The following is a 13,968-nucleotide window of genomic DNA, read 5'->3' as shown; positions in this document are numbered from 1 at the left end:
TTAATAACTATGCCAGCGTTTATTGTGGGGCTCACAAAGGAACACACACAAACACCCAAATAAATTCCGACAACATCACTTGGACTTCTTTAACATTTGTGGTGGGGAGTTCAAGTTGAGTTTTAACAGCTGCTTAAACGACTGCTGTTGTTGGTGGTGTCTTGTTGGGCACAGCATAGATGGCTGGTTGGTTGGTTGGGTGGTAAGAATGTGGGTATGTGTCTGCTATGTTATGTCGCTGACTGAGCACACAGCGCGCGGTTAAACGAATAACAGCGACACTTGCCCGAGCCCAGTATCAAGTTGTCGCGTGATGCGGCAAAACGTGTAAGCGGTTAAATTTCATCGTTTCGTTTTATGTTTTTCTTTTGAGCCGTTTTGTTTGTTTGTTTTGAGTTTTTCGGTCGTGCTTTTATACTTTCGTTATTTGGTTGAAGCCCATCTTTATCAATGCTATTTTGTTAAACATCGTTTTCCTTCCGTGTGTTGCAGTCGTCTCGAGTCGCTACTTTGGGGATATTGTTCGCGTATCTGTTTCGGTATTGTTGCGGTGCATTCTCGTTTGTTTGTTTTTGCCGGTTGTTATTGTTGTCGAGTGTGAGGCGACGGCGCATGCCCAAAGAGCAATGTGTGAATGCGTGTGACATTGAGTATTTTGCGTGTACTAGAGTTGGTGTATGCCCAAAGAAGCTTCTTTGCATAAGGCATCAAAAACCGTAGTGGCCACAGATCATTATTGAATAAAGCGAAAGCGCGAGTTTATCTCCTTTTGTTGCAATTTTTTCTGCTAAAAAAGTCGTGTGTTATGTGTTTGTAGCGAATCGAAAAAAAAAACAACAACTAAAAGCAAAAACAAACAAGCAACAACAATAATAAAAGATGCACATACAAAAAGGAAAACAAACCACCACCGATGACTTATTACATTGATTTGTGGTTCCCCGACGACGACAAGTGATGTGAGTGAGGGGGTTTTGTTATTGTTTTGTTTCGGTTGCAAATCGACTCGCCTCTGGGCCCGCTGCAACAAGTGTTGCATTGCGTTGGCATGGCATGACACGGTATGCGGTGTGGTAAAGTGCGAAGTGTTGCGTGTTTAAATTGTGTGAACTGCCTCGAAATGGATGAATGTACCAACCATCCAAAACTTGTGATGTTGAAATCAAAACAACAATAAGGAAAGAAATGTAAACACGTTAATTGGTGATTATCTGTCAAATTGAAGAGTGTGAGAGGGCGAGCAAGTGTGCGTGAGAGTAAGTGAGGCGTATGTAACGATGAAAAATGAATGCCGAGTGATGTGCATTCATCAATCGATCAGCTGGTTAAAGTGAAGAGCATACAAAAAAAGGCGAAACCCATCAAGTGAAGAGTATGTTGCTAAATTTAGAAGCTTACTATAGCCACATAATAAAATGTTGATTTAATATTCAAATGCACCAAATTGACAAACTGAAAGAGTTTTCCAATCTTAGGTGTTTTTGGGTTAGCCCACGCTACTGTTAACTTGCTGGGACGTGATGTTGAAAACAAAAACAATAACAACAATCATTCAAAGCTAGAACGATGCCCGGACAAAGGAGCAAATGTAGTCACGAACAATAACAACAGTAACAAGGTATAGCGTATCTTCTTGCTTTTGGCTGGTAGGTAGGTAGGCAAGCTTCCCATGGTCGCTTCTATGGTTATATGCATGTGTGTGTGTGTGTGGAAACGTGTAGAGGTGTAAATGCTCGGCTTAGGTGTTACCCTGTTGTTGTGTGTTGATGAATGTTTGCACGCCGTCACCGTGGCATCACATGTCGTACACCCTGACAACTGACATACTCAGCGAACATCGCGAGCAGCAACAAAATCAAGGAGTGCGCGCGCTCGCGCCCTGGACTCACAGCACAAAACAAGTGATTTTGCGCTCTACAGGGTGTGTTCGCATTGTATCATCATTGTACCGGCAGTTTGTCCGTCTGTTCGCGAATGCCCCCACCCTGAGTGCCAGTGCCAGTGCCAGTGATTGTGTATGCGCGCACTAGTGTCGCCCAATTAAATTGCCATAAATAACATTACAACTGCGCGCCACCATGGCAGTGTAAGCTGCAACAAACATCCATCGGATGTGTGTGCCGCGGAGCAGTGTTCTTCAGTTATAGCTGTTGCTGCTGCTGGTTGCTTCTTCCCCACCGCCTCTCTCTCTCTCTCGTCAACATTCGGTTATTTATTTTGCTGTCATTTGGGCATGGCACCTAAGACAGTGTGACACACCAATTGTCGGGACTTGAATGTTACAACATTGCCATCAACATCGCCTTCGCCATCAGTACAGCGCCCTGGCTGTAGCTGCATCAAATTATTGCACTGCACCATGCTGCAGCACTGTGTTGGGGCGGAGAAGCGAACATTCAACTCTCACGCATTTTTTGTTGTTGTAGTCTTGCAACAAGTCATTGTTGGCCGGATGTATTGCGTTAGGTTTTCCGCGGGTGGTGCCAATTAGAGACAATTGAACAACAGAGATTTCTGCTTGAAATGCCGCAGAATCTGCTTTGCTTTAATAATATTTTCCGTTTTTGTTTCCACAAATGCGACTGCTGAGTAGAAAATGTAGCGAGCGAAAAGTGCAAATAAGAGCCGACCGACCTTATGGGGTCGAGTATTGTGAACTTCGATAATAGAAACATGAAATGAAAGTAAAGCTGCCTCAAGTTGTGGCTCCAAACGAAGTTATGCTGTAAGGCTAGCACACCCTCCCTGGATCAGGCTAAAGTAAAGTAGATAGGTCAATAATTAAGGTTATATATTAAACTTTTTCTTACACGCGTCATTAATATAAAACAAGTAAGAACGTGCTAAGTTCGGCCGTACCTGATTTTGGTAATCCACGTCCATGGATTCCATGTTCACATACTAAGTTTCTACGAAATCAGGCACAAGTTAAAGCTTCTAGGGGCCGTAAAAGGCTAATTGGGACTAATTTGGACTATAACTACCATTAATGTAGGAAATTACAACAAAAAACTGTGTTCAGAGTTTCAGCCAAATAGATTAACAATTGCGGTGCTATATCCAAATCCGAACTGATATTTCCCATTTACAATCCCCAACGACCTACATAACAAAGAAGTATCGGTGCAAAATTTCGAGCGCCTAGCATAACGCGTACGACTGATATCGTAGGTCCAGACGGGGACGGACGGGTGTGGCTAGATCGACTAATTAAGTCAAGACGATCAAGTATATATATATTTACTTTATGAGGTGCAACAAACGCAATGACTACACATCTAGTCATACCTCCCATCCTATGGTGGTAAGTAGGGAAAACCAAAAGTCGGGAAGAGCCGATTATATAATACACTACACGATCGAGCCTACCTACTACTTTTAAGCGAATACGTGAGCATAACAAATGGACCATATACAGTGTCGTGCAAAACAAAAACAACGCCTTTAACATCTGAAATGAACTAGTTATTGTTAGACGTGTACTTAAACAGATCAATGAAAATTACTAGAGGACTTCTGCACCAATAGAAGGCTGCATCTCTGTAAAATTCCCGCTTTATAGCAATGTTGGTCTTTAGATATAAAAACAAGTGCAAATATATATCTTACATATCTTTGTAAAAATCGAACTACTACAAACTTAAAATTCCATATCGGATGAAAGATATATATTGAAACTATATCTAAATCTGTGGCGATTTTGGCGAAATTTTGCACACATACTAAATTTTGTAAGGATCGGACCAAAATTGTGGCTGTTACAGCCTTAAAAAGCCATATCGGATGAAAGATATATATGGGAGGTATATCTGGACCGATTTTGATGAAATTTTGCACATATATGAAGAAGTTAAATAAAGTACCACATTTTTAATTTTGTAAAGATCGGACCAAAATTGTGGCTGTTACAGCCTTAAAAGGCCATGTCGGATGAAAGATATATATGGGAGTTATATCTAAATCAGAACCGATTTTTTTAAAATCAATAGCGTTCGTGCTTAGACCAAAGAAGTGACATGTGCAAAATTTCGTGAGAATCGGAAAATAAATGCGACCTGTACATTGATCACAAAAATACATGGACAGACAGACAGACTGACATAACTAAATGGAATCTGGAAGTGATTCTAAGCCGATCGCTATACTTTTCAATGGCTCTAGCTCTTCTTCGTCTTAGCGTTGCAAAAAAATGCACAAAGTTTTAATACCCTGTACTACAATGGTGGTGTAGGGTATAAATAGGCAAATATTATGAAAGTTACACGCCACACAACAAATATATTATCTAGAGAAAAAACCAAAAGAATAGTATGCATTTTCATAAGATCGATGTCATGTTGAAAGTTTTTCAAAATTTGATTTCTTGTTACTTTATAATGCTCCATGCATTCAAAGTTCGGACGGGACAAATCTTGGGAATCTACCACCATGGGTTCTGCTTAAAGCTTAAAATTTATACAATATAAATTTAGTTGAAGGGCATAATTTTATTCTACATACCAAACTTCTGTCAAACCAGTAAAAAGTAAAGATTAAAGCTTCTAGGAACCGAACAAGGATGTTCGAGAGACCGGTTTACATAGGAGCCAAGTACGGTCCAAATAAGCCTGATTTGGACCGTACTTGACATAGTTGCTGAAAGTCATAACAAAACGCCGCATGCAAAATCGGACAAAAATTGCGGTTTGTAAGGACTCAAGATGTCAAATCATCAGATCGGTTTATATGAGAGTTATATCAGGTTCTCGACCGATTTGGACCGTACTTGACAAAGTTGTTGGAAATCATAACAAAACACTACATGCAAAATTTCAGGCAAATCGGACAAAAATTGGGGCTTACATGGGCTCAAGAAGTCAAATCGGGAGACCGGTTTATATGAGAGCTATATCTAAATCTGAACTGATATGGTCCATTTGCAATCCCCAACGACCTCCATCAATAATAAGTATCTGTACAAAATTTCAAGCGGCTAGCCTTAAGCTTTCGACCTCTATCGTGATTTCGACAGACGAACGGACGGACATGGCTAGATCGATAAGTTAAGGATTACCAAATATTCACTGACCCGGTTGATAAGGCTTACCTGCTGGCTGAAATGTTCACGGCTAATTGTTCCCTACCGGTTAGTTCCGAGGGTCCAAAAGGGTCCTCGCGTTTCTCGACTTCAACACATTCCCTGGACGGGATGGTATATCGACAATTGCTCTAGGTAAGTATTTTTCGACGCTTGCTTGTCCACTACGCAAACTTTTCATCCTTGCTTACCGTGCGGGAGTATTCCCACCGTGTTGGAAGCTTGCGAACGTTCAGCCGATACCCAAGAAGGGCCAGGAGAACAACAACGAAGCACCGACTAATTGCAATTTGCTCCGCGCCTTCCAAAATTGTGGAAAGCATGGTTCACTACCATCTTGTGAAGTATCTTGAGTCCAATGGCTTTGTCAGAGACAGATATTATGGTTTCCGCGAAAATTGCTCCACGGGTGACCTTATGGCATTTTTGTCGGAACGCTGGAGCCGCTCTATCCACCAGTTCAGCGAAATCAAGTCGTGGCTCTGGATATCTCCAGAGCATTTGATAGAGTCTGGTACTTCGCACTTATATCAAAGTTAAACTCTTTTGGAGTCGGTAATGACTTCTATCGATTTATAGCGAATTTTCTTGAGGAACGCACTATACGAGTTGTTGTACATAGATTCTATCCCACAAAAACAACATCTTCACCCGTTCGTGTCGAGTTCTTTGCACGGTATCTCTTTTTAGGCAAACAAAGAATAATGGTTAAGAATTGTTATGCTATTCGAGCTATATAAAGTTATAGTCTGATTCGGATCATAAATTAATTGCGTGTTGAAGACCATAGTGGGAGACCTTGTGTAATATTTCAGCCCTTTGGAGTAAGAATTGCGCCTTGTAGGCATTAAAGAAGCATAATCGGGGGATCCATTTATATGGGAGATGTATCAGGCTATAGATCAATTCAAACCGTATTGGACACGTATGTTGTAGGTTATGGGAGAAGTTTTTGTACAAAATTTCAGTCAAATCGTATAAGAATTGCGCCCTCTTGTGGCTTATGAAGTCAATATCCCAGATTGGTTTATATGGCAGCTATATCAGGTTAGGTACCGATTTGAACCATACTTAACACAGCTGTTGGAAGTTATAACAAAACACTTCATGCAAAATTTATGCCAAATTGGATATGAATTGCGCCCTCTAGAGTCTCAAGAAGTCATGATCCAAGATCGGTTTGATGGTCAAAATGGGCCATTTATAATCCCAACCGTCATACACTTATAAGAAATATTTGTGAAAAATTTCAAGCGCCAAGCTTTACTCCTTCGGAAGTTAGCGCTTGAGAGGCTTGATCGACATATATTGTCATGGCCATCCAGAATATATAATAATCCCATCTTAAGGTGCAGGGTATAAAAATTACTTATTATACCTTTCACCATAGGAATGACGAAATTACTATACCCCCATACTAAGTTCGCCATTCTGTTTGTAACTACTCGAAATATTCGTCTGAGACCCCATAAAGTATATATATTCTTGATCGTCGTGGCACTTTATATGGATCTAGCAATGTCCATCCGTCTGTCTGTCGAAAGCACACTAACTTTTGAAGGAGTAAAGCTAGCCGCTTGAAATTTTGCACAAATACTTGTTATTAGTGTAGGTCGGTTGGGATTGTAAATGGACCATATCGGTCCACGTTTTGATATAGCTGGCATATAAACCGATCTTGGGTCTTGACTTCTTGAGCCTCTAGAGGACGCAATTCTTATCCGATTGGAATGAAATTTTGCATGACGTATTTTATTATGACTTTCAACAAATGTGCCAAATAAGGTTCAAATCGGTTCATAACCTGCCTTATAAACCGATCTGGGATCTTTACTTCTTGAGCCTCTAGAGGGCGCAATTATTATCCGATTCGCCTGAAATTTAGTACGACAGATCTTCTCATGACCGTCAACATACGCGTTTGTAATGGTCTGAATCGGTCTATAGCCTGATACAGCTCCCATATAAATCGATCTCTCTATTTTACGTCTTAAGCCTCCCAAGGGCGCAATTCTTATTTTAATTGGCTGACATATAATTTAATTGTGGTCCGAACCGGACCATATCTTGATATCGCTCTAATATCAGAGCAAATCTTTTCTTATATCCTTTTTTGCCTAGAAGAGATGCCGGGAAAAGAACTCGACAAATGCGATCCATGGTGGAGGGTGTATAAGATTCGGCCCGGCCGAACTTAGCACGTTTCTACTTGTTGGTGTTGTTGTTTTCGCATATTTAAATACCTACTTTGGAACAGATATTTCTTTTTCGTGTAAATATTACCAAACAATGTAAGTGCCTTAGAAATTCTTGTAGTATTTTCTTATACCTGGTAGCCATTTATTCGTTGGTTTAATGATTTTTCTCTTTGGACGTATCAGAATTTTGGTACCTTAAGCGAAACTTTAAAATTGTCACTTTCTGAATTTAATTTAAAAAATTCTGACTGCTTTTTACTTAGTCAAAAAAAAAGGAAAAATATTATGTGTGTGAGAAAGTCTCTACCAGTGACGAGCACACAATTGCTAGTAAGTGCAAGCCCATTGGCTTGCTTGAGATTATTTTATTTTGTACATACAATGTAATGTGCAATGGTGTGAGTATTTTTGCCACCCCTGGTCTATATACTTAAAAACTCACTCTCACTAGTAGGAGAGACACCAGGGAATAATTATTGGTCCGGTAGACGAATAATCGTTTGCGGCTATCGAAGCACTTTTGCAATTAAAAAGAAAACACATGTATTGGGAAAAGTACAGCTAATAGACAGATTTGTAGAGCGTGGTTAATGTGGTATTTGTGTCATAGAGGCGTTTTCGCAATAATATCGATACAAATGCAACATAGAAACGTACGGCCCTTAAAGCCGTCCCAACTAATATGATTGAAAAGTCTTCTTGCCAAAGACGAAACGCGTTCCATAGTGGTTGGTGTGTGTTGCGATCTCTGGCTTTCCTTTTCCATTTGCCAAGAAAATCTCCGATCATTGAGCTCGTCTCGAAAGAGAAACAAACACAAATAAAGAGTTTTTGGTTTTACAACAATATAAAGGTCCTTTAACCGTAGGCGATGCTACTAAACGGTTTACAATAAACAAAGTTAGTTACATTCAATGGAGGCCACCGTAGCGCAGAGGTTAGCCCGCCTATGACGCTGAACGCTTGGGTTCGAATCCTGGCGAGAACATAAGAAAAAATTTTCATCAGTGGTTATCCCCTCCTAGTGGTGGAGACATTTGTGAGGTATTATGTCATGTAAAAACTTCTCCTCGAAAGAGGTGTAGCACTGCGGTACGCCGTTCGGACTAGGCTATAAAAAGGAGGCTCCTTAGTATTGGACTTAAACTTGCATCGAATTGCACTCAATGATATGTAAGAATTTTGTTCCGGTTCTTTAATGGAATGTTCATGTCCAAAATTTGCAAATTTGCAGTTACGTTCAATAATGCTACGATTATGGCTTAGGTTTGATATGTTAGAATAAAATACAAACTTCGTAGTAAAAGTATTTTGTTTTTTCATAAAAGTGTCCCAAACGCTTTATTTTTTCGCGTAAATAGAATAATGCATTAATATGCATACTTTATCAGCAAATAAGTGTGGCCAAACGAATGTATAGTGTTTTGTCACCATGTGCTTGCTACCGAAAATTTCGTTTGAGCTGCATACCGGGCCTAACATGCCAAAGGAAGTTTCTATTGTGCTGATGTAACAAAGCCTATGGCCAACCTACTCTACTGATGGTATAGGGCATAGAGTTTTGCAGCTATTTTTATGTGTGGGTGTGTGTGTATGTGTGTGTTTTATAGCATTAGGCATAAGCAAAAAAACTTGGAAATTTTTGCCGTTTCTTAAGCCTGAGACCTAAGACTAAAACTAAATTGGGAAGTTGGCACAACGCGTTGCATACAACACAACTAGCGCGTAAGCTTTCTGCTTCATAAATTTTAAGTTTATGGGTTCGAAGACGACGCGACGCGCCTGCGCGAAGACCTCTTGCAGCGAGAAAAAGAATAGCTGGCCAAGGAAAAAAAAATGACTACAGTCGCTACACTAAAAAACATAAACCATATTAAAGAATTGTTGTTATTTCGTAAAAGAAAAACAGTTGAGCGCCGCCGCCTACCCCAGTTGCCGCCCTACTTGAACATCGTCACGCATTGTAAACGCCGCCGCGCTGCACCGTGCCATCCCAGCAACAAACGGCGCATATTTTCCGTTGTAACGACAGCAGCAGCTTGAGTGCTAGCTTACAACGGCTAGCATTATTACAAATAGACAAACATACAAACGTACGGGCATATGTGCATACGTATCATATGTTATGTTTGAAAAATGATTTAAACTTGCACAATTTTTGATGGATTTTCTTTTATAGCTATTTTTGTGTGTCTGTGCCTTTTTTCGGCGACTGAGTGTCCGTCCATTTCGCTGCGTGATTTCTTTCTGCTTTTTGCGGAGCTGAACAAAAGTGCTCATTGAAGTCGTTGCACCACCAGAAACAAAAGCAACAGCAACGATTTAACGAAAAAGTGCAACTGTTATAAATTTCGGGGTGTCTTGCAACATAAGTGAACAACAATAGCTGCATTTTTTTTCTCAAACAGAAAAGAAATTAGGAAAAAAATGAAATCCAAGTTGGGGCAACAACATCAGCCCGAGTAACCATCATCATCCGCCAGTGAGGAAAGTGTTCCCCGTTCAACAGTTGTCATTGCACCAAATGCAATGCAACAACTGCAACACCAGTGATAACATTGTGGAATTGTAGACTGAACCAAGCTATACGCTCTAGCCTCTGGGTAGAGTGGCAGAGTAGCATGCAGTACTGCAATTTTTGGCCAGCACCACCATCACCACCAGTACCGCCAACAACAATTACAACAGTCACTAAAGAATTGCCAACAACATTTTTTGCAACAGTTGTAGTCGTTGCCGTCGCTTTATTGTCACTGCAATTACCACTAAATACAACAAAGACAAACAGCCACAGCAACAACACAAACAAGCAACAGACCAAATCTTCAATTGTCTTCATCAAAATCAGTGCAACAACTGCTCATTGAAATCGGGCAACAGGCGGCAGCAATCATTATTTTGTAAGCAGTTTTACAATTTAATGGTTTTCATGGTAAGTTAAAAAAAAAACAAAAAAAAAACGAAACCAAAAATTTATTTCTTTAGACTTTTGGTAAATAACATGAAAAAACCCAAAAGGAATCACATATCTATGGTAGGCAACGAATTTTATGAGCCCTTTGACCATAGGAAAAGTTCTATTTGTTCTTCCCCTTTTACTGGAAAACATTGAAATACGACTTACATCATCAACCGAAGGTGAAATAGGTGGGAAAAACTTCTAATTTGAAATATTTCAATTTAAGTGATACCTGTCTTTAGCATGTGACCTAATTTCTTGATAACACCTCATTAGACTCCGTTTTAATCGAAATTAGGTAATAGTATTTCTGTTTGGTCAAGTCCTTAGATAGTGCAACATTATTTCATTAGTGATTTGTTTTTATACCCTCCACCATAGGATGGGGGTATACTAATTTCGTCGAAATATGCGTCTGAGACCCCATAGAGTATATATATTCTCGATTGTCATGTCATTTTAAGTCGATCTAGATATGTCCGTCATTCTGTCCGTGCGTCCGTCCGTCTGTCTGTCAAAAACACGCCAACTTTCGAAGCAGTGAAGATAGCCGCTTGAAATTTTGCACAAATACATTTTATTAGTGTAGGTCGGTTGGGATTGTAAATGGGCCAAATTGATATAGCTGCCATAGAAACCGATCTTGGGTCTTGAATTCTTAAGCCTCTAGAGGGCCAAATTCTCGTCCGATATGACTGAAATCTTGCACGTAGTGTTTTGGTATCACTTCCAACAACTGTGCTATGTTTGGCGCAAATCGGTACATAACCTGATATAGCTGCCACATAAACCATTTTGGGATCTTGACTTCTTGAGCCTCTAGAGGGCGCAATTGTCATCTGATTTGGCAGAAATTTTGTACAACGGCTTCTCTCATAACCTTCAACATACGTATCTAATATGGTCTGAATTGATCAATAGCTTGATACAGCTCCCGTTTAAACCGATCTACCGATTTTGCTTCTTGAGCCCCTACAATGCGTAATTCTTATCCGAATGAACTGAAATATTACACCATGACTTCTACAATGTTCAGCATTCATTTATGGTCCGAATCGGACTATAACTTGAAATTGCTCCAATAGCATAACAATTCTTATTCAATATTCTTTGTTTGCCTAAAAAGAGATACCGCGCATAGAACTCAATAAATGCAATCCATGGTAGAGGGTATATAAGATTCGGCCCGGCCGAACTTAGCACGCTCTTACTTATTGGTTTTAAGCTAAGCCTTCCTGAATTTTCGTGTTGATACACTAACGCCTGATCCTCGATTTCCAGAAATGTTTACGATTTTTATGAAACTTCATAAATTCCTAATGACATCGAAATTATTCAAAATTTATGTTTCTTTACAAGAAATGTAAAATTAAAAAAAAAAACAAATTTACAACATATGACTTTGATATAGATTCGAATTTGTGGTCAAAATTAGTAGACCAAGCGCCATAAATGTTTCTTTTATACCCTACACTATTACTGTGGTATTGTAACATAGTTTAGTAACTTTTAGGTTTAATACACTAGACTGGCGCAACATATAAACAGCCTTTTTAAGTAAACAAACTGACCAAGACCAGTTTACCGTACGTAAAGATGTTTAAACTTTACGTCCCCGCGTTAACACTCACCACTTCATGCATTCCGTGATCTCTCAGATCTCAGAATATAGGACCCTATTGTGGTCAAACATTCGGAAGCAGATCTTAGTCCCTGGGTAGATCCCCAGGCCAACTCTGCACATATTTTCTTCAATTCCAGACCGTAACGCTGGCAGCAGGGCATCGCTCTAGACCTCATGTATCGTTTCAGGTATCCGATTGGAAATCTCTTCCATTACTTCCAGGGCATCGCGCTAGACCTCAAGTATCGTTTCAGGTATACTATTTTAAATCTCTTTCATTACTTCCAGGTTTCCTATCGTCGCCTCGTCTATACCGCGATGGTGTGACCTGCTCCTATCCTCTATCCATTTTCCCATCGTCTTAAGTCTCATAGCCGCAGTGGCTGTCTCACACTTAATTTGTATGTCTATGGATCGGATATCTTGAACCGTCTCCAGGGCCAGAGATGGTTCAAGATATCGGCGAGGTCCTCATCGACCGCCTATGCCAAGACAACATGCTCCCTGAATTATCCTAACGTTGCATTTTTCACCGTCGCAGTCCACCAAACAACTGAGGTGCAAGTGAATATTGGTGTTATCACATTTCTGGAGAGTCAGAAATGTGATTACACCAATATTCACTCAGGGCTTAGTAGTTTCGTGGACTGCTACGGCAAAATGAGCGATCTAGCGTCCCAAAGCTCCATTTCTAACTTGTTCTGTAGATCTCTGTAGATCTCTAACATTCCACTAACCTTAAATATTAATTCTACATTGATTGGTGCGAAAACAGTGGCAAAACAGACAGAAAATGAGGTACTAATAGAGTGCGATGCGAACTCTCACCACATTTCTTGGGGCAGTACCAACATTAATAAGCGGGGCCAAGCTCTAGCAGAATTCTTGAGTACTAACGACATAATGACACTTAATATTGGTAACACGGCTACCTTTGTTAATAGGATTACGGAGGAGGTTTTAGATGTCACAATATGTTCGGTAAATCTAATCGATGAGGTTCAGGATTGGAGTGTCTCCATGGAGCATTCCTCCTCAGACCACCGCTACATTAGGTGTGGAATAGCACGGCCATCGCCTAATCTGATAAGCTTCATGAAGCCCAACTGCCCAAAACTACTCAGAAGGGGACTTTAGATTTTCCAAGCAAAGAAGACATTGACGACAATAACAACGGAAGAAATGTTGAGGCTTTTGATGAAAACCCATTTTTCCACAGGATACGGCGGGACTAACGGAGGCACCGGAAGGCTTATCGAAGGCTTATCATAACGGAATTTATAGTCAAGGAAATCTTGAGGAGCTTTAACCCATTTAAGGCACCCGGATCTAATGGAACATTTCCGGCGTTACTACAAATGGAGGCCGACTATCTGGCGCCTTATCATGCAACTATTTTCACAGCGTGCCTAGGACTTGCGTATATTCCGAAAGCCTGGCAGGAGGCAAGCGTGGTGTTTATACCCAAGTCCGGCGAGGCAAGTTATGCGACAACAAAGGCCTACAGGTCTTTAAGGCTTACGTCCTTTCCACTCAAAACCATGGAACGCATTGAGTATACCATGATAAAGAATAAGACATTCGGTGATCTGCTTAAATACAAAAAGCATGCCTATGTCAGGGGAAGGTCGGTGGGGACTGCCCTGCACGATGTTGTGCATAAAATAGAAGAATCCTTCGATGCCAAGACGTACACATTTTGTTTTTGAGCCCCTACAAGGCGCAATTCTTATCCAAATGCAATGAAATATTACACAATGACTTCTACAATGTTCAGCATTCAATTCATATATGGTCCAAATAGGATTTTAACTTGATAAAGCTCCAATAACATAATAGTCCTTATTTAATATTCTTTGTTTGCCTAAAAAGAGGTACCGCGCAAAGAACTCGACAAATGCGAGCCATGGTGGAGGGTATATAAGAATCGGCCCGGCCGAACTTATCACGCTCTTACTTGTTTTGTTTTGATTTTTATTGTCGCATAGTCTATATTCAATCAAAAAATATTAGAAAAACAAAAACAAGTATAAAGAGACATTAAGTTCGGCCGGGCCGAGCATTGGATTTCTGGTATTTATGTTAACCACCTCTATATCATAGCAGCTAT

At 40.2% G+C, this 13,968-nt stretch overlaps 1 protein-coding gene across 2 annotated transcripts in view; it reads left to right on the top strand.

Moving 5' to 3' along the window:
- The first annotated feature begins 394 nt into the window (after window positions 1-394).
- Window positions 395-13,968, top strand: part of LOC106083305 (Krueppel-like factor luna) — a 432,045-nt gene continuing 418,471 nt past the window's right edge. The window contains exons 1-2 of one of the 2 annotated variants that reach the window (XM_059368425.1): window positions 395-959; window positions 9,455-10,207. In XM_059368425.1, the coding sequence (XP_059224408.1) occupies window positions 10,196-10,207 (12 nt within the window). In that variant the 5' untranslated portion in view covers window positions 395-959; window positions 9,455-10,195. Of the gene's footprint in view, window positions 960-9,454; window positions 10,208-13,968 lie in introns of those variants that run through there. The other variant, XM_059368426.1, reaches the window with a different exon arrangement.

This window comes from Stomoxys calcitrans, chromosome 5, assembly GCF_963082655.1.
Source record: "Stomoxys calcitrans chromosome 5, idStoCalc2.1, whole genome shotgun sequence".
NCBI lineage: Eukaryota > Metazoa > Arthropoda > Insecta > Diptera > Muscidae > Stomoxys > Stomoxys calcitrans.
Note: the sequence above shows the minus strand (reverse complement) of the source record. Positions and strands in the feature narration are given on the sequence as shown.